Raw genomic sequence first — 21,972 nt, forward strand, 5'->3', positions numbered from 1 at the left:
ATCCCACCAGCGTCGTCCGCAGCGTCTAAAATGTTTAGAAGCACTGAACAAGGGTAATCACATGCGCGTAAATTCAAGGCCGAAACGCAAACGGCAGAATGTCCGCAAGTAAGTCGGAGTATAATAATAATTTTATAATAATAATTATAAAACAGATGACAAAAGGTCATTTAGTAGTGATCATCGAACTCAAAATATACGGCCCTGGATCAAAGATCACATTTGGCATCACTAATTGTGCAGAGATAGCTGACTAGATATGGAACTGTGTGGCCCCGGGTCAGTTGTCAATGTTGACCTTTCACGCACGTATTATAGCAGGTGGTGGCCGTATTGCATTCTCTAAATTCAGTAAATTTTCATCGTCAACCGTGTAATTGAATGGGATTATTTTGAAATTCTAAAACGCTTGAAATATCACAAACAAATAGGCCTATGTTGATAAATAATATAAATACAAGCTAAAACTGTTGGGTTTCGATAATGAACGCCATAAAACTAACCGAGTATATTGGAAAATGCCATACGGCCGGGCGGTTTCACAAGTTGCCGGCTCGATCATGTCATCCACCACCTGTATTATAGCGCTTTCTGAAACTAAGTACTGTATTTTTGGTAAAAACCATATCTGGGTTTAAGCTGGAATCCGATTGAAAGGTGAGATAAATTATACGAGTATTATATTTATAAACAACATTATGACAGTCTAAATTCGGATAGAAAAACAACCTGTTGGGTCTTTCGTCTTAAAGCATAATGTACGATCTTTTAAAATGGGTTTGGTATATTTGTTCTAATTTGTTGGCATAATATTTGTAATGTTTACATATGTCTCAACTTACTCCTAATTGAATTTTGCCAACGGTGTTTTTTGGACAACAAGTTTGAAATAAAGTCATAATTATGACTTTAAATTCCACATAGAACACCACAATTAAGCGGCTACGATAGTAAGTGAGTTTTCTTTCATTATTTTTACTTCATCAGTTTGGCTTAAAATAACCAAAAGTTTTCCTGACAGTTTTTACTAATAATATTTGGCAAAGAATAACCAAATTAAAATTTGATCAAAATCGTACATTAAGGGTTTAATCTCATGATCTGCTATGATTTCATGGTACAATTACCGAACTGGGTACAACTTGCTGGACTTGAGTCCAGTTCTCGCTTACGGAATTTAGGTTTAGGGATTATGGTTGGGGTATGGTAGTCTTGTAATGAGACTAGTAGAGTTGCACGCTATTCGATTTTATTTCATAATACTAGGAAACATAATGTTTTTAAGATGAGGTTTTTGGGACAGATGTCTGCATTCAGGTGGTTTTCCATGTTGGTTGAGCTCCATGACTTTTAAAACCTACATTTTGGTCAAAAATTGTGCGTGAATATGTTGTTTTCAACATATTTACCACATTCGCCTTGAATTGCGCCATCTGTTGACCTAATAAAAAAGTGTTTTTAGCGGGAAGTGTTAGCTTTCGTTCGATATTTTTCCAGCTAGGAGCTCACAGCTCTTATGATGCTATGCACTCAACCGTGTAGAGTAGACACAGACTGTGTTCTCTACAATGTACTGCTGCTTGGACGAAATTTTGTGCTCGGGTGTATCGAGGTGGAAACTATGCATAGATGCGTTTATAAGAGAATTGTTTTTTAGCCAAACCTTTCCATATGAAACTATATTTTACATGCAACATTTTATATGTGTTGATTGTTATAATGCATATGCTGAAATAAAGCAAATCAAAACTAATCAACCCTGAACGTATGAGAACATTTGCATAGGTTACATACGGGCAAACATTGTGAGGTCTGGTGATCTTGCAGGCCACTCTACAGCATGGCCCATCCCAACCACTCTGTTTGGAATCCGTGGACAGAGTGAAAAACGGGTACTTGTCTTTAAAAGGGCATAGCTTCAAGAGTTGTGAGCCGATTGAAATAATTGTTTTGATTTATTAAAGATAACAATTAAAGGTTTCTTTACATACCAAAATATATTTGATCAACTTTTCAGAAATAGGCGAAAAAGAGGGCGCAATGAGGGGCATCTTTTTTTGGGACACCCTGTATAAATTTTTCAATATCTAACTTACAAGCAAGGAGTGTTGAATAACTTGGAAAACGTTCAAGCACTTTGTCCGTGTACTTTTTCAGATAGAGGACGCTGAACACTTAAAGTGGTTCAAGTTTGTAAAGATTGAAGTACCTTTCCTTCCATTTAACAATATAGCAAAAAAGTGAAGCGTAGCCGGGGGCGTAGCATATCAATTTTTCAGCATTTAAAGCCTTAATGTACGATCTTTTTAAATTTTTAGATTTTTCTTTTTTTCTTCCAAACTGATAATATGCAATCATTATGAAAGTTCCCAATACATTTGGACGCGAAAAACATTGGGAATTTGCAAAGAAACAACATCATAAACTTCACCTCTATCACTCGAAACATCGCGCACTATTTGGATTAGGACAGCGAGTGCGGCCTCAGAGTTAGTCTCCTACGCGGCCAGTTTGGTTACGTTCCCTCCACATGTGGAGGGAGCGTAACCAAACTAGTTTTGTAGGAGACTACGGTTTGCGATCGTGGTCGACATAAAATCATAATCTAAAAATTATGATTTTATGTCGGACCAACAGAAAATCATCCCGTTTTACTACAAATAGGGCGAATTTGACAGTTTGCTCATAGATTTAAGTTAGAACATGTGTAAGTATTACAAATATGCAAAAAAATAGGTTTTGAAAAAAATAAAGGTAAATTCTGAAAAAAGATCGTACATTAAGGCTTTAACTTACACGCAATGCATATAAGCCCTTTAATTGCCCATGCACTTTTTGAGATTTGAGATAGAGGGCGCTGAACACTTGAAATGGTGTAAATTTGAAGAAAAAACTACATTTCCTTCCATATAGTAATACTCCGCCCTTGTACGTGTAAAGCTAAAAAATTGTCGTTATAGGACTCAATTTTTTGCTTTTCGAAAAGAAATGAAAATTTCTCATATTAGCTCCATTTTGAATATTCAGCGCCCTCTACCTCAAAAAGTGCATTGGCAAAGTTCTTTTAAATTTCAAATGTTATTCAGTACTCCGTCCTTGTACATGGAAAGCTAGCACATTGTTATGACAGAATGAGTAATCTCATTTATTAGTATCCAATCCATCTAGAACGAACATCATTATCTGTGTACTTTGAATGTCCAATATCCAATATCCGTCTAACTTTACCATGTTTACTGTGCTGGTAGATGTCTCATGATGCCTAGGGACCACGGTGTGGTGTACAAACAGCTATATATAGTACCCTGAGCTGCGAGGACTTTGTCATTCATTGCATCTGCCCCATAATTCAAATGCACTAAACACTGGTAAAGGAGAGAGCGGATATTTGCATCGCCGTGGACTGAAACGGACACCTTGTGCACCAGATTCAGAAGACATTAACCAATGAGCCACGCCGCTCTCTAATGCTACATTTCTGCGCGATAAGTTTTCTACGATTGCGACAATGTTATTTATCATTACTGCGTAACAACCAAGTGCAGAACAAAAAATATATGAAATAGCAATTTCACCTTTCAGAAAAAACTAAAAGGGATCATGCCATCAATGATATGTGCAGTGGAATCACTAGTATCTTGGATAAAAGAAAAACTTAGTTGGTTTCTTTACTAGTTCAGGCTGAAACGCTATGCCCAACTAACTAAATTGTCCAGAAAACGAGTTGGGCACACATTATCAAGCTTTCACCGTTGACTTTACCATCAAATACCTCCTTTGTTAAGACCAATATCCTGGATTTATGCAGTTGCTATAAAGGAGGGAAAATCATATTTAAACAAATGATCTGTTTTCATAAATTAAGCTGATTTGATGAACTTGCCAACATGCCAAAAATAATATGTGTACAAAGACTATTAGGGTTTCTAATCACAAAAAATTATGCAAGTCAAAAATGCTCTTTTGGAAAAAATATCAAAATTGGCAGATCACTCACTCATCTGCATATCCTGTATCATTTTCAAGCAATCCGTGCATAACATCGTAGCCGTTAAAACCACCGTATAGCATATCGGAATCTGTGCATGCTCATAACGCAGCTCACGTCCATTTAAAACAGTCGCTTTATGTGAGCTATGACTCGGTGATAGGTATAATATTATACACAAGACCCAATGTAATTGGGTTTTTCGACTAATACTAGATTCTGTAATACATTGGAGTGTTGGGAAAAGGTTAAAGGGCATTGGACTTCGACTCTTGTCGAAAAAAGTATTATTGATTTCCTCCCGCGGCATAGAGTCGGTGAACACGTCAATTGATAATAATACCTGTACCAATATAAAGGTTACTAGCTGTTACTCCGAACAGTTGTGGAACGTAAAATAGTTTGCCTATTCCAATACAGATACGTTATTGCTTTGGAATTTGAAACAAAAAAGAACACAGGATGGCCGCGCAAAGGCAGAAGAAATCCGTAAGCGAAGAAGGCAAGAGCCACACTGAGGAACCAACCTTATGTAATGATGAGCACCATGACGATCACAAAGTCCACCTCAAGAGGCAGGTATGTTGACAGTAAGTTTAAGGACAAAATCATTAGGAAAATCCACTCCTTGCTCTGTAGATTGCCCGCTCCGAGTTATTGTAAATAACTGTGAATATAGCTGACGCTGCATCCCGCACTGCACACAAAGCTTAATAAATACATAGATGTGTTCATGTTTATTACATATCATTAACGTTTTAAAGAATACGATTAAGACATTTAAGTGTTAATATTAACACACGAACGTATTGTATTTAAAACATGCTTCAACAGGCTCGTGTGATAATATTAACATTTAAAGTGTTAATATACACAAGCTTACACACTTGTCGGTGGTAATATATGCCTTCTCTTCACAAGAGTTAACACATTCAATTTCGTTTGATTTGCACTATATTCAACAAGATGGTCAACTCTACAACTACATGAACCACGATCACAGATGGAAACACGTTGTTTATGGTAAACCCGTGTTTTGTATTTTAGGTATTAAACCCTACATCATTTTCATTTAACCAATCGGTTTTTTTTTTTTACTTTTATATTTTTCCTTGCTCTATTGGCACTCGGTGCAACTTTACAGTACCTGCTGCGGGGCCTGCTGATCGACCCTTTTGACCTTATAATGCTGCCATTGGTATAATTTTAAAGCTATACCATTGATTCATTCAACAGGTTTAGTTTATTTTAACCACGAGTACCCCGCACATAAACATTGGGCACTCGATTTTTATTAATGTTAACTAGAAGCATTCTGCTTAATTGTTCTTAATTTTAAATAAACACCTCAAATAAAGAAAGTCCGCACCCAGATAGCAAGACAACGTTGGCCCAACGATATTTTAGTGATAATGAAGTGCCAACATGTTTAGGGAGCATTTTGTGAGGGAGCGTGTGCGCGATCGAACGCATATAGCGGATGGGGTCCAGGAGGTCTGCGCGCCTTATGGCCCCTGTAGGGTTCCAGTGTGAAAGCCCCAGCCGTAGGGGTCCAGGGGGCTGTGCCCCCGGAAGCTCTCAGATTTTAAGGCTATCTAAAGGCTCAGATGTGGTATTTTCACCCCTTTTTTGTAAACAATTTATGAGGAAAAATCTAGTAAATTTACCGTGCGTCACTTCATGCGCCACTTCGACTAACTCCAAGCGCCACATGTGGCGCGCGCGCCGCCAGTTGAGAAGGCCTGCTATAAGCGTTTGGTTTTCTCCTATTTTAGCACTGATCGTAGAGTTGCCAGGTAGTTTTTGTTCTGGGGATTTATTAGCTTGATTCCTGTTGCAGAAGCTCATAGAAAATGTGACCAAGGTGATACTGTCCATCAATGTTCTGTTTATGTCTTATTTCAGCCTCCTTTATTCAGCGCTTGTATGTCTTGTTATACGGGTTGCAACGACCCGGGCAAGAAACACCTTTTACTCAAGTTCACTAACATGACTAAAGCACAACAAACCTCTATGTTTATGTGGGCTAACAAACTGTTTATTGCCAAGTGCAGTATGTATGGACAATGCATGGACATTATAAATCATACAAATCACAGACCTTAACAAATAATAAAAGCTCTGTTGCACTGAATGTTCCGGACGTCGATGTTTTAAACTCGTCCAACAAAGTGCATTGTAAACTTGCATTCTTGCACAATGACAATTTCCAAAATGGTATTACTTGCACAAATCACTTCTTGCTTCTGGGAACAACGTCAGTTGCCAGTAAGCAGTCACTTCTCAGCACTTGCAGGATCAGGTACAAAGAACTTTGTTTACTGATGTCAAGAGGCTGTAAACACTAAATAACTCGCTATTGGACTATTAAATAAACGATAATTTAACCGATAATATTCCTTCGTTTCAGATTGGCCTCTTTACAGCGACTTGCCTAGTAATAGGAAATATCATCGGGGTTGGCATATTTATCTCACCAAAAGGTGTTCTAAGACAGACACAAAGTGTGGGAATGAGTCTAGTTGTTTGGTCATTGTGTGGACTGATATCGTTGCTAGGTAAAATGATATTTGAAAGTCACTCTTCTGTTGTTCGCATTTGTTACTTTGTTTTTGAGTAAATACTTACATCATATTTATGTTAAAGTATATTTTTGCACTAAATTATGACAATTTGTCAATAGAGTATATTAAACGCATGATTTATTTGTTTATTTATTTATTTATTTATTTATTTATTTATTTATTTATTTATTTATGTATTTATTTATTTATTTATTTATTTATTTATTTATTTATTTTTATTTATTTATTTATTTATTCATTCATTCATTCACACTGCCGAAATTGTTAAGCGTGGTCAAGCTTGCTTGCCCGCGATGGGCAAATATCCCAAATGTTGGTACAATGCGCGGTTAAACGCATGGATAATAGATGAGAATGGGGTGCCGCTGTGTGGCCGTGGTACACACCAATTGTGGATATAAAAGATATTGAGTTGAACCATTTTTACAAACCAACAGAAATCAAATGACACTTTTACTTCTCTTTTTTTTTTGAACAGAGTCATTATTATGCTTTTAATTGTTAAAGCATGCTTCCACGAGTTTTTAAATTGTATGTACCTTTCTGTCTTGAACGATAGAAAGCAACTTCTTAATACCCAGTTAAACGTAACATTTCTAGAGCGCGTGTATTATGGTTTTGATTTGGTTAGGATGGGTAAGGCTGTTTAAACGTTATCCTGGACTTTATTTTAATTGTTTTTCCCGTTATCATAACAAGTTGCTTTTCTAATATTGTTCCTTTTGATGTGCTAAACCTTCATTCTCATCATCCATGCGTTTCAAATTAATAATTGAATAATTGGGATAGTCGGCACGGACTCATCGCGGGCAAGCAAGTTTGACCACGCATAGCAATTTGGATTTGCAACTTTTGAAAATGCACCAACGTTCATATACTGGTATCAGTGTTTAGAGTGTTTGGTAGCAAATTTGGTATGAAATTGAAGCTAACAAGATTCTGCATCGATTTTAATCGATCGAGAACAAAAGCGATACAATAAGGTACAATATTGCCAACAACGCTGTTAAGGCGCCACATAAAATCGTTTACCACGATTTCACCAAAATATATGACTCTTTAACTTTAGATCCCGGTTTTGGATATTGTTTGAAAGTATGTTTCTTTACGATTTGGTGGAGCATAGGTATTATGGTTTATCAATGAAGTGTTCCTCCGTTGGCTAAACGTAACATTTTTTAACCCGAGGACATTTGGCGCCGACTGGGAGGTCGGTTGATGACTCGCCACGCTTTTGTGCTTTCAATGCTTATATAAGGCATCGGCAACACTGACTTAGATCGAGATGGGTTCAAATGAGGTTTTATTGCGAGGTCAAATAATTGTGCGGAATAACTTGAACACCATTAACAATGCCAGATCAGGAGGATGAGAGTTCATAAGGGCAATGTCGGGGACTAAAGGTCATAGTCGATGCGAAAACAATATATACCACCAACAGCCATTTTGTTCATTATACGAATGGTTCCTGTTCTAACTAATTCCAGGACGCAGATAAATGACCATGCGCAGATAAAAATGATTGACGTGCTTGATACCTATCACGCCGATCTGCGCCAATGCGCACATCGTTTATCGAACATTGTTACTGCGCATTGCAAGTCGGCATGACGTCAAATGACGAGTTCTCAGGTGTACTCGCAAAGACTTATGGGATTTACCGAAACTCCACCCATACCATATTCTGGCTCGTCAGGAGGATATTTAATATCCCGAATTTATAATAGGCCTATGCCTACCAGTTCCATCGTATAGGGCCTAACCGTATTTATCGTATAACAAAATGTGACTAAATGTACATTTATTTGTACATAGTGTGTGGATCACAAGAATAATATCTTCTACGGAAGATATTATTCTTCCTTAAAACATCCACTGAATGAAAAGAAGAAATAAAACAAACAACAATACGGACTTGGCTACTAAGCATGAGCTAGCATGTCGGGACGGATATTGCCTTATGCTGGTTATGTCAATATACTATTGCCGTATGCTGGCCTATGTCAGTTATTATTATAGACATGGTATACCACTTATGGACCACGTGACTTTGTGTGACCTTGAGTCAGAGGCAATAGAGGTCATCCGTGTTCTATAAGTTGCATATCCTATCAGCGACTGCTATACCTTGTTTAGGACTTTCAAAAGAAGTACCTACATGTGCAAACAAGACTGCTTCAAAATAGCCCGCCAAAGTCATGCAGGTAACTCCGAGGTCGTGTATTGAATTGGTTTGAATGAGGAATACTACGGGAATCAGCGCCTTTTGTTAGAAGTCACGCATGATTAAAGTGCATAACCTCTATTCCCTGGCCAGATGCAAATGGATTTAATTAATCCCAGATGCGGCGAAATCCAGAGAACGAAAAAGTCAAGACAAAATAATATCGATGTACTTAACGCATCTTTAATGCATTCTTTGTTGTTCTCCATCTTACAGGTGCCTTGTGTTACACTGAGCTAGGAACAATGATACCCAAATCTGGTGGTGAATATATTTTCTTCTACACCGCATTCGGCAGCGCACCCGCATTCCTATTCTCATGGGTATCCAATCTCATAATAAGACCGGCTGGGCTGGCTATTGTATGTATCAGTTTCGCTGACTATGCCGTGGCGCCATTTTTGGAAGGAACGGGTAATACGTGTGATCCGCCAGATAATGCAATGAAATTGATTGCAATAACTTGTCTTTGTAAGTAAATTATCATGAATTTTGAGGTAACTGTACTTTAAAATACACTCATCTACTCTAAAAAATAAGTACATCTTGTCTGTACGCAGTACGATATAATACTCATACATATGAGGGAGGCACTAATAGGAAGAAGAAGAATAGCATGTACACACTCCATAGTCCAATGACTTGGTCACAATGTTTAAAAAACACTGACGACATCGGTGTTATTTTTCCTGTAGTGTTTTTAGCGATGATCAACGGTTTCAGCGTCAAGCTAAGCACCAACTTCGTCAATTTCTTCACCATATCGAAATTAATAGCCCTCGCCATTATAATAGTTGTTGGAATTGTCAGGATTTCACAGGGTAAGTCTGAGCTGTCTGAAGGATATCAATGAAAAAACATAATTGAAACAATATTGTAATATTTGCTGAGGAGAATTCCCTCTTTTTTATCTTATATTCTGATTTTACACGATTGTAAAGTGCTTAAAAATCAAGGTTTGAGGAAACGACTCACAGCTTTCATATTTATATATTTATATAAACTTTCAGTGATACAACTTCTGTTCTCTATCAGGTTATACGGAGCATTTGAATCCTAAAACATCTTTTGACGATTCAGCTACGAACGTGTTTGCTTATGGTGTGGCTTTTTACCAGGGTCTGTTTCCGTACGATGGATGGTATGTATATTGCAATCCAGTGTCTTCAACTAAAATGATTTGAAAAAAACAAACAGGTCTTAAAGTGTTCATATTGAACACGTTATGATGTTATATGATATAACGATTTCACGCCACTCATATGTGGGGTATCATATGAATTCACTGTGGTGTATCATATGAATTCACATTGTTCTCTTACCAATGCAAACCTATGACAAATTACGTCGGTTCCGAAAAATCCATGAACCCGGGAGGCAAGCTATCGATCGATTTTAACACTAATTCATGTACGACACATTATAAATTGAACGTTCCAAACAATGGGTCATTTTAAAAACAATAGTAACTGATTTTCTTTGATATGGATATCATTTTTATTCGGTATAGACAGCTCGTCACCAATTTCTCAATATATGGCGCTACACTAAATTGCTTGTATGTTCAAGTTCTGTATGTACAATGCTTTATACTATCATTTTAATATGGAGACTGGTTTGGTATTTTTATGACAGTAAAGAGCGCACCAGAAATAAATGTTACATTGGATTTTTGAAACTATGCAAGCTGTTTCATTGAGTAAATATTACCTGATTAAAAAAAATATAATATGAATAAATTAAGAACAAAATATAACATTTCCACACTACTAAAATCACGAGAATAATTTATTTATACGCAGGAATACATTGACATACCTAACTGAAGAACTAATTAACCCGTATAGGTAGGTAAATGAGATACGAGTCTTATTTCTTTATTTTTGCCTTTTATGCTATGTTGCTTTATGATAATAATAATAAGGATAATAATGATAATAAAGACTAACATCAATGAAGTAGTGAACATGACGAACTTACCATCACATTTATCTCAGTAAAATAGCATCTGCAAATGTCTTAAAAATATAATACTGCCTTTTTATTTGCGAGACTACCCACAAAGCAAGTATCTGCAAGCAAAATGTCACCTGCTACCACGAAATAAGCGTAAAGTCGCATGTTGGTAGTTTCGAGACATCCTAGCCCGAGAAACACCATATTTTGGGCCAAAATAGGGTAAAATTGCAAACTTTTGTGCGCTTCGCGAGCACTGGCCCTTGAAGAAGCAAAATTTACTTTCATTTTTGTCGCGCAAATGTCATAGTAAAATCTGAACAAAATATACTATAAATTCTAATGCATCCACTGCGCCTCCTCCATGTCCACTGTTGATCTTAAACCTAATTCAGCCGCTAATTTTGGTCAATTTACTGCACATGCCTTCCTCACAGTGAGTTTTGGGATCTACAAATTTTGGCCTGGCCAGGGCCCCAAAAAGGTAAATCCGGCCCTGTTCAAACTCATTTTAGACTTTTATACTAGCATTTGGTACAAAATGTTACGTAACATAATATTACTGATCTATAATTGAATATATGAATACAAAAGCCACCCAAGTCCATACTTAAGCCAAATTGAGTTAAGCATGGGAAAGTGTTGCTTTACATAGGCCTGTCATATGTATGAAAGAACAACTCAAATTCATCTTCTGTGTCTATTGAGCATGTGAAAAATAGCATGTATGAAAGAATCACCCAATTCCATGATTTGAGTCTTGTAACACATTGATTAAAATCCAGTATGTATAAAAGTCCACTTGTAACACATTCATTGCTAGAGAGTGACTTTTGAAAAAAAAAATGGGTTTAATAAAGGAAAGTGTGTGGTTTATATTACATGGCAGAATGCTTATCAACATTATACATACCTGTGCGCTTTATTTTGTATTATCTTACTAGTGGTAATCTCATTATAACTTTGTTGTCTTTGTATATGATTAAAAAACCACCCAAGTCCAAAATTTAAAATGAACCCCACGAAGTCCCTGAAATGCTAATCGTCATACCTAATACAGGTTAATCCACTCATTTGCACGTAAAACTTACCATATTGACCAGGTAAATCTAACTGAAGGAATTAAAATGATACACAGGTTTTTCTCTCAAAATCACTTCCCATGGACTTGGGTGGCTTTTGTATTCATGTATTCAATTATTAATGCAAATATTTATCGTGAATACTTTTATCTGAAGGAATTTACCACTTGCGATTTTAATGGGCGTACCTTTAGTTACGGTGGTATATATATTGACGAATATTGCATACTTCACGGTATTGTCACCGGGAGAATTGCTACAGTCAGATGCAGTCGCAGTGGTAAGCTTTCTGGGGTAAATTCCCAACAACAAATGAAATTGCTGTGAAAAGGAAAAATCCCTGTCGTAGCACGCGCAATTTACAAGAGGACAAAGATCACTAATATTGTCCCTCTGACATACTCCTGGTTGATTTAAGGGCACGGATAGCCAAGTTTACACAGTATTTTGTGGGACATGAGAGCACATCAGACACATCCAAATGCATTCTGAATACGAGAAATGGCCTTCTGGTATTAAATAATTTCAATTTTTTTTAATTCTCGATTTGATACAAATTCACATTTTTTACATTTCGTTAAAACAGTTTTCGGAGTAAACTTTCTAAATCTAATGATATGTACTTAAAGCGGATGTAGCTGGGAGGAAAATCCGTTGTTTGCAAATATCATTATTGTGACAAAAATACACCAATGCATTCTTCAGATCATAAGGATTCACGGAAAGTATAGTTTTACCTATCAAAATAAGGACATTAGGTCAAAGACCATTTACTCCTATTGATACATAATTGAACATTATCTATTTTGCGATGTAAGCTTAGAATAAAGCATCCTATGTGAAACCTCTTAATACGAACATTATGTAAAGACGTTGAGACCATGATTATCGGAGCCAATAACTTGAAAACGGTATATCACAGATAGGTCAAACTATACTTTTCTTGAATCCTTGTGACCTGAGAAATAAAATCTAAGCAATTGTATTTTGGTGGATATGAATGATCCTTGACCGCTATGGTTAACAGAAGTTGCAATTTGGGGCTATTTAAAAATTAATCACTGCGATATGAAGCCACATTCTCGATATTCACCTGATGAATTTGTTTCAATAGATTTTTTTGTATTGCTTAATCCAAAATACACACTAGTTTTATACTTTCGTCATCATGCCTGATGGCTTCTTCAACCATCTATTGCATGACTTTTAATGGGGTTTTTTCACAATAATTGTGTATTTTCTTACCTTAATACAGACGTTTTCGTTAAGGACCTTAGGCCCGGTATCATGGATAATTCCTCTTGGAGTAATATTATCAATATTCGGCGTGATAACCACAGGATTGATATTTTCTGCGAGGTATAGTATATTATACAAAATATTGTCTGCTTTATATTCGGGGCCATGGTTAAAATTATAGGCCTGCGGTGATCTCAAAACCATGACTATGCCCTGAGGCGAAGTCGAGGAACATAGTCATATTAGGCATATTTTATGCCTCAAGCTTAGCTTAGTCAAAATACCATATCAGTGGCGTAGCGTGGGTCATCCGATGGGGGGGGGGACCATGATTGGGGGCACCGGGTCTGATGGGTGGGGGGGCACAAGGTTAGCCGTTTTTTGGCAATTTTCCTATGGAATTTTCTAAATTTTGCAATTTAGCGTGCCCTTATGACGCTACGCAACTGTGCCATATTGAAAATACGTTTGTTTAAAATTGCTTTCTGTCAACTTCTTATCACAGTAGTCTTTTGGAACGTAGTTTGTCTCTTCTTATTTCAGATTACCGTATGTAGCAGCACGCGAGGGACACATGCCTCAAATATTAGCTATGATTCACGTTAGACGATACACCCCGGTACCAGCACTTGTATTTCTGGTAAGTTTAACCATAGATATGTTTGTCTCATATCTCTGGTTTAACCATGCAACATAGTTCATATTCATGTTATTAACTGCAACTTCGGTTACATTCTCAATCGAAGAACAGTCCTATTTGAATTTCATGTTGATAAATTTTTAACCTGAATATCAAAAGTGATATTCGTAAATACTTGAATATAATGATTCCCAAGATTTTATTTTCCTATCTTCCTAGGTATCGCTAGTGACTATCATGATACTACCTGGAACAATAGACACTCTCCTCAATTATTTCAGCTTTGTTAATTGGTTGGTTTATGGAAGCTCATTCATTGCTTTGCTGTGGCTTCGTTACAAACATCCGGAATGGGAGAGACCTATAAAGGTGTAATATTTTATTATTTTATTTCTATAAAGATAATTAACTGATAATTATAGCAATTTAAGTCACTATTGCAATGTAATTATTGTGCATTCCTGCATTATGATTTATCTTCTTTCTACATCGATATTTTTCGTTGTTACTTTTTGGTATTTGTGGTGGTGATGGCAGGCAATGATGACAATATTGGGGAATAACTCTGTTCAGATAAAGACATTTTAATCGGCTTTACACTCATTTCTTATACACTTGAGAATGTCCTTGCAATCTTATTGGTTCTTACCCGTGTGATATGACCCGATATCACACACACTTAGCGCCTGCGTGTCCACGGGATACTCGGTACGCGTTATGTGAACCAATCGAAGGTGCATAGTAACAATGGGACTGATCGATTCTAAGCCCTAGGTAATTCTTGTAAATGTAGGATTTAATTTGATTAACACTTGGTCGGCCTATATAATACTTATGATTAATTTATTTATTTTAATTGAAGTGTTTAAGAATGAGAATAAAGGTATTGTTTTTAGCCACTGTCGTGCATCTATCGTCTCATATAACACGCAACATCATTATTTTTGGCGTAAAACAACTTAAAATAATGATGTCGTCCGTGTTATATGAGCCGATAGATACACTCCAGCGGCTAAAAACAATACCTTTATTCTGTAATTACAAAGACCTTTCGCAGTGCCCGATTATCCGCAGTTTATGGCGTAAATATGAAGTCGTGTTCTGGTTGGCTAATTGGACCACATCTTCATCATATGACCACATTCGCCGATCGATCTGCATAGCATCACATGACGCAGGCGCGACCTAGTTCTTTTACGCGATCGGTTAACACTCGACAGCAGTGCAAAAGGTCTTTACAAAAGCCTGTAATTTGATCATCAGCATGATTTTCAAAATGTGATGCTTCAAATCATTAGGTATTAGAACAATAAGTACACAAGGATTTGAGGTGTAAATTAGCTCATCTCAGAAACAACTTTGCTGACATTGTCGTCATTTTACTGATTGGCTCACAAATGCTCTACAATCATGACAATACTTATCTCTTTCCATAGGTTCCGCTCATCGTCCCTATTCTTATGATTATAGCTTCTTTATATCTGATTGCTGCACCCATTATTGACAACCCGTCATTAGAATACCTCTTCGCGGCGTTATTCGTTTTAGCTGGGCTAATTGTCTACTTTCCTCTTGCGTATTACAAGTACAGACCACCATTTATGGGTATGTCTTTTGAATAATAATTATTACAAAAGAACGTGTATTATAATTAAGGTTGGTCTGAACCCTGGAATTATGGAAACTTTCGGGCCTCATAACTGCTAAATTGTTGGTCTAAAAAGTATATAAAAGTATACATATTTAGAATGGCAAAGACTTGATAAGTTCATCTGTGAGGTCAAATTTGGGCCAAAATGCTCATTTTAGCCCAAAATCCAAAAAAACGGTTTTTTGGCCCACTTTTTTTTTTCGTGCAACGTAAAAAAAATTCTGGGGCCAAATTTTTTTTAAATTAATTTTTTAAAACTAGACAAAAATATCTAGGGACCGTTTTTTCATTTTTTTGAATTTCGACCAACTTCAAGAAATTTGCACCAAAAACGGTAAAAAAATGTTAAATTTTCAAAAAATCGTAAAAAAGCCAGATTTTCGCCGAAATTTCAAATATTTTTGGTGAAGTTGGTCAAAATTAAAAAAATTAAAAACGGTCCCTAGATATTTTTGTCTAGTTTTTTAAAAATTAATAAAAAAAAATTGGCCCAAGAATTTTTTTTTACGCTGCACGAAGAAAAAAAAGGGGCCAAAAAACCGTTTTTTGGGATTTTAGGCCAAAAATGAGCATTTTGACCCAAATTTGACATCACAGATGAACTTATCAAGTCTTTGCCATTCTAAATATGTATACTTTTATATACTTTACACCAACACTTTAGCAGTTATGAGGCCCGAAAGTTTCCATAATTCCAGGGTTCAGACCAACCTTAAGATGATCGTTATCATCATCGTCATTATCATCATCTTCATCATCATTATCATCTTCATCATCATCATAATACCCCTCTTCATCATCTTTAATATCAACAATAACAATTACTAATACGTTGTTTTTTACGCTGATTTTACTCAACAGATTGGCTGACACTATATTTGCAATTATTCTTTGAAGTTGCACCATCAGGCTACAACACTTGAACTATGATTGAAGTAATTTATTCTATGATGTAGTGCCTTGAACCTTGGCCTTTAGGCTGCCTAAAGGCTTGCCTCCAAAGGCTTGCCTTTATAGGGCTTTCGGCCTAGACCTTGGCCTTGAGGCTGCCTAAAGGCTTACCTTTAGGGTAAAGCCAAGAATTTTCCGCGTTGCGGAAATTCCGCGAAAATCGCGGAATTCGGAGGTAAAGCGGAAAACGCATTTCTGAGAAAAAAATAAAACAAATAATCAAAAATGACCTAGAAAAAGGAAAAAAATACAATTGAAAAGAAATAAATAAAATACTAAATGAAATGGGTCTTCAAAATTCATCAAAATAAAGTAAAATCCGTCATAAAATTTACCGTACAACGCCCCATTGCAGCCATGATACCCAATTACCCATCCCAACTTTGCAAATCGCAATGATCGTCACAAGATTCTTGTGAAATTTTATTATGTCAGAAATGTGCTAAAATTACAAAGCGGAGAAAAGCGGAATTTAGCATTTGTAAAGCAGAAAATTCTTGGCTTTACTTTAGGGCATTCGGCTTTGACAAAAGTCGTGACCATGGCCTTGGGATTTTCAGTCAAGGCTTTGCAAGGCTTAGTATATTTTTGTGTATTCTGAGTAAATTTTAAAGCTGGGAAAAAATAGTTATGTCACTCTGATGAGCAAAGACATGTATCGGTGAGAAGGACATTTTGTTCTCAATGGTCCCTCAGCCTGGGTTTAAATAAAAAGTCGGCCAAGTATTAAAATTACTGATCATATATTGAGTAAATATCTTTAATTCTGTCATTGAACCAGAGGCGGTCTCAAATCTGGATTTCTTTTTTTCATGCAACTTACGTCACCATGATATTGTCGGATGAACATTTTCAATATTACAATTTAAAAAAGCATACACCCATCCACAAACAAAAAACGTTTTCGACATCATTTCGTAAAAGGTTATAAAAGGTTGTCAGAAAACGTTTAAATGTCGGGTTATATAAAGGGTGTATTAAGGGTATAAAACGTTTTCATAACATTAACATTTTTTGATAATCTACTGCCCAGCAAACACAAAATGTTTTACAAAAAATGTTTAAATGTCGGGTTATATAAAGGGTATGAAACTTTTAATAACATTCCAAAAACAATTTTGAAAACTTGATACTTGATATTTTGGGGTTGAAAAAATATTTTACAAAAAATGTTTGCCCAAAATATTTGCAATAAGGTTTTAAAAACGTTTTCATGACCTTTATATAAACCGACATTTAAATGTTATTAAAACGTTTTGAAAAAAAAAACATTTTAAGAACATTTCTGTGTTTGCTGGGTGCAACTATTTTAATATCGTGTTATTTAAGTGTTAACCAAATATTTGGCAAAATATGTTTGCAAAAATAATTTACAATAGCATTTTGAAAACGTTTTTAAAATATTGTTGTAGTGTGTTTTCATACAAAACGTTTTAAAACGTTTTCATGACCTTCATATAACCCGACATTTTAATGTTATTTTTGTTAATGTTTTTACCTAAACCAAAAGCCAAAATATAACTTATTTAAAACGTTTTTTAAAACTTTTTGTGTTTGCTGGGCAGAAACAATTTAAAGGCCCATTCATCATGTTCATTGATTTGCTCATCCGGATGATCGTAAAAATCATCAAAATTCAGATGTTGGTACCTTTGTGATTGTCATAGATGTGCTAACATAGCCTGCTAGTGGTTCAACCCAAAGCCGTGTATTTAGGACAAAACAAGGCATTTATACATGAATCTGTAATTTATATAACTTATATGCTGACCACCCATGCTGACAGTATATAAATTAGCTATACGTACTTGAATGGGGCTTCAACTTCGTCAATACTGCTGCCAAATTCACTTTTAAGTAATTTATAAACAATTAAATTGTGTTATTTTGATACACTTGCGCTGGGATTACTGAATATGGGACTTAAAGTCTTAAAAGTTTCTACTCGCTACGCTCACATAATAATAATATAGGCCTCAAGGAAGAACAGATGATTAACTGATTTAGTGTCCCAGGTTAAAGAATTTAAGATTTCCTAATTTTGCGAGGGCGCACTTACTTTATGACGTCATGGATAATGTACTATTTTGCGCGAAAGCATGTTGTTTTTGGGTCCAAAAGGAAGATGCACGGGACAAATATTGTTTGAATTTTCTTCTATTAGCATTTTTAGGGGCGTCCCTCGTAGAAAAAAATTAGGTGAAAGTGTCCCTCCATCACCCCCATTCCCCGCCCTGATTCCGGCGCATATGTTCAGATATCATAACAATAAATCCTATAGGTTACCTACACCTTAATCTGAATCTCTAAATCAAAACCCTAAGTCATGACCCTAAGCCTTGGTCATATTCTAATAATGATCCTAAAAATTGAACCCTAACGAAATAGATTGAGATCAAAACGTGTATACCCCTGTGCACGATGCACAGTGTCATCGCCCCGATATCTTCATGGCAGAAATCGCCATGGTAGGTTGAATCCACCGCCACGCATGGCCATTTTGTATCGACCTGTTTAATAGTTTTGAGTCGCATAATGGGCCGAAGGACATCTGACTAAGGCTACTGACAATAGCGCCGATTAGCTCGGTGACTGACCTCGCTGTGTTTGAGTCCAGCATGGTACGCTATAGGTCATATGCTTTTAGACTACCTCCACGATTGGCCTTAGACTTCTCCGTAGTCCACTTGCCCATTTTCCATACTCTGGCTATTACATTTAAGCATAAAACTCTGATTTATATTGATTTGTGTGCAGCTGATAGATTGTCACATATCTGTATCTGATCTTTTCAGTCACCGCACTCCCTCTGTTTGTTAGCTTCCCAAGTGAACTACTGACTTTGCCTTGCGGTTAATATTTTTAACACGGGACTCTATGGAGAGTTAGGCCAATTTCTGGCCTAACTAAAATTGGCCATGATGTAATGCATCTTTAAATGGATCTGCCTTGTGATTGGTCGCCCATATCTCGCTATAAAAATCTTCCGGGCCCGCGTCATTACAATTAACTACACCGTACACAACTATCTGTGGTATTTGCGGCGCTTTTGTGTTGACGCGAAAGTTAATCTCTCATCAAACATCTAGCGCGTCTTGTACTCTACCATGCTTAGTACTTGTGGTTAATGGACTGATAAACAAGTATGCTTGACAGTGTGTTTTTAGAGAGCAAAGTCCCGGGGTAAAGTTCTGCTTAAAATTCAAAGTCCATAGTCGGATTTTCGGGGTTCGCTATCAATAAACTGGTAGATTCCAAAATCAGAATTGTTCAGTATTAAAGTGAGCCATTATAATTATGCAAGATAATGTTGCATTCAATTACTTTTATTGTCACTAATCATCTGATATTTTTAACTCTTTATGACCATTTTACTATTGAATACTTTAATTTTAATAAACATCTGTATAATTTTGAGTTCAACGAAATGGGTTCATCATGACTAATAATAACATATTTTTAATAAAATTGGTATTAGCATAGTTGGTATTGGCATAGTCTACGATTGGCCTATACACTGCGCTATATAATTCGGCACATATAAAGCAGAATTATTGTCAGTTTTGGACTCAAGACGCAAGCTACTTTCTCAAGACGCAAGCTAACGACTATCATATCTGTTCAAAATATATATTCAAGTGCAAGGAACCACATCTGGTTTCTTTATACGAAATCATTTACGGGAGATATTCATCAATTTCTACCCCGGTATCCAAAGATTTTCTTCTCATATCAAACTCGTGCATAGCAAATTCACGTGTATCGATCCCGGGTATTTATTTTAGTATCTCTGCTGACAAAGTAATTATTAGCCAGGCGATGTCGGTGTGCGATGTGAGCATGTAGTATTTCCGGAGTGCGTTATCTTTAGGTTTTGACACAAAGAAACAAAGAATTCCCCCTGGCACATCTGGCATATCTTTCACATACGTATTACCATAGATCATAAATAGATAGATGATCTACGGTATAACATAATTGCTCGTATGTTTTATTATTATTATCTAAATAACATGAGTTAAAATAACTGTATACCGCACATAGAATTGTCAATGCTTTGCATACCGTGAATTTATCAATTCCACCCGTTATGCTAGATGATAAAGGCACGAAGCCGCGCAACACTAGCGTTCAATATAACCATAAAAATATTAAAAAACGTTGGGAACCCACACTGTATTATATGTGGTGATTTTAACTTAGTCCAAGATCAAAATAAAGATACATTTAATTATTTGAATATTAATAATCCAAAGGCAAAAGAAACTGTTTTACAAATAAAAGAAGATTTGAGTCTGTGTGACCCTTGGAGAATTATGAACCCAGATATAAAACGTTTTACCTGGAGAAGAAACAATCCCATAAAACAAGCTAGGCTGGATTTTTTCTTGATTTCTTCTGAAATTTTGAATATAATAGGTCAAACAGACATTCTACCAGGTTATAGGACTGACCATTCCATGGTAGTCATTGGTCTAAGTAAGAACAATAATATACAAAAGGGACGAGGTTCGTGGAAGTTGAATAATGATTTAATTGAAGATGATGAATATGTGAAAGTGGTTAAAGGTGAACCTCATTGAAAATAAAGTTGTATATCAATGGAAAGCTTATGATGTCAGGATACTAAAAATTATTTTTTCCGATTTTTTTGATGGCCAATAAAGCTGAAAAATTAAAAAAATTATTGAATTTTTGGTCTTTTTTAAGGCGCCCAAAAAGCACCCAAATCAATCGTCTATGACCTTGAGAATGCTCGTGACGTGAGCTCAGGGTTCGCAGTCACGTGATCCTACTCGGAAACACGTAAACAAGACTTGCTTCCTGTACTTTGCAAGCTGCCCGGCAAGTCTGATTTTCACAATAAACATGATAAAGCTTGAAATTAGAGGAATCTTCAAGTTGCTGGTTCCTTCTATGTATATTAGAAATAATATAATTATTGTCAACACATAAATTTTCCGTAAATTTTTGACAAAATCAGTCATAACTGGCTGGGTATAACTGGCTAATTGAGTTTGAATTTCGCGCTGGGATCAATTCCATGCGCAAATGCTTGCTGCTACCGTTCATGTCATGGACTGAATAAACATGATCGAATAACAAATTAAATACTTGTTTGTGACATTCCCTATTCTTGATTCATTTTAAAATATCTGATTTAAAAAAAGATCGTCTTGCAGTAATAAAAAAATAATAAAAAACCGCCGATTTCATCAAATCCAGCCCATATAAAGGTTTTCATATTTAGCGCATTGCGGTAATACATTCTTTCCACACAATCGCGATTGAAAGAAACAGATACTCGGGCAGATACTTTATTATAAAATAAATACAATTTAGGCTTAGTAGACCGTTATTTGATGGAATTCTGAAATCTGAATCAAATTAAAATATTGTCACTTGTGTCACGATTCTTTAATGATAGTACAATCAGTGTACGGTACTGAAAAAGTGAAACATTCATGTTTTATGGATTACCGAACACGATGCGTAAATTGCTGAAGAAATTGCAGGGACGGATATGCACAAACACAGCGACTCGCTTCGGGGCTCTCCCCGGTAGCACTTGCGCTGTGTGTTTCATGGGGTGTTTCAGCAGATTTGATCAATCGTTCCCTTATATTTGGAACATTTACAGGAATAAATTTTGCTG

General features: G+C 36.1%; 1 protein-coding gene across 1 annotated transcript; it reads left to right on the forward strand.

Annotated features, from left to right (window-relative positions):
- Positions 1–4,281: 4,281 nt before the first annotated feature.
- Positions 4,282–16,594, forward strand: LOC140136474 (b(0,+)-type amino acid transporter 1-like). The gene is made up of 12 exons (XM_072158197.1): positions 4,282–4,567; positions 6,399–6,546; positions 9,014–9,268; positions 9,493–9,618; positions 9,833–9,938; positions 10,600–10,644; positions 11,992–12,115; positions 13,091–13,194; positions 13,618–13,714; positions 13,934–14,083; positions 15,151–15,319; positions 16,227–16,594. The coding sequence occupies exons 1-12, from the start codon at positions 4,451–4,453 to the stop codon at positions 16,286–16,288; spliced, it is 1,503 nt and encodes a 500-aa protein (XP_072014298.1). The 5' UTR covers positions 4,282–4,450; the 3' UTR covers positions 16,289–16,594.
- The last annotated feature ends 5,378 nt before the right edge of the window (positions 16,595–21,972 follow it).

This window comes from Amphiura filiformis, chromosome 2 (assembly GCF_039555335.1).
Source record: "Amphiura filiformis chromosome 2, Afil_fr2py, whole genome shotgun sequence".
Classification (NCBI taxonomy): domain Eukaryota; kingdom Metazoa; phylum Echinodermata; class Ophiuroidea; order Amphilepidida; family Amphiuridae; genus Amphiura; species Amphiura filiformis.

What these genes read in the sequence shown, in the direction of transcription:
- LOC140136474 (XM_072158197.1), top strand. Translation starts at nt 4,451, where the DNA reads ATGGCCGCGCAAAGGCAGAAGAAATCCGTAAGCGAAGAAGGCAAGAGC. An exon ending in AATTGTCAGGATTTCACAGG is followed by an intron (nt 9,619 to 9,832) that starts GTAAGTCTGAGC and finishes GTTCTCTATCAG; the next exon opens with GTTATACGGAGCATTTGAAT. An exon ending in GGATTGATATTTTCTGCGAG is followed by an intron (nt 13,195 to 13,617) that starts GTATAGTATATT and finishes TTCTTATTTCAG; the next exon opens with ATTACCGTATGTAGCAGCAC.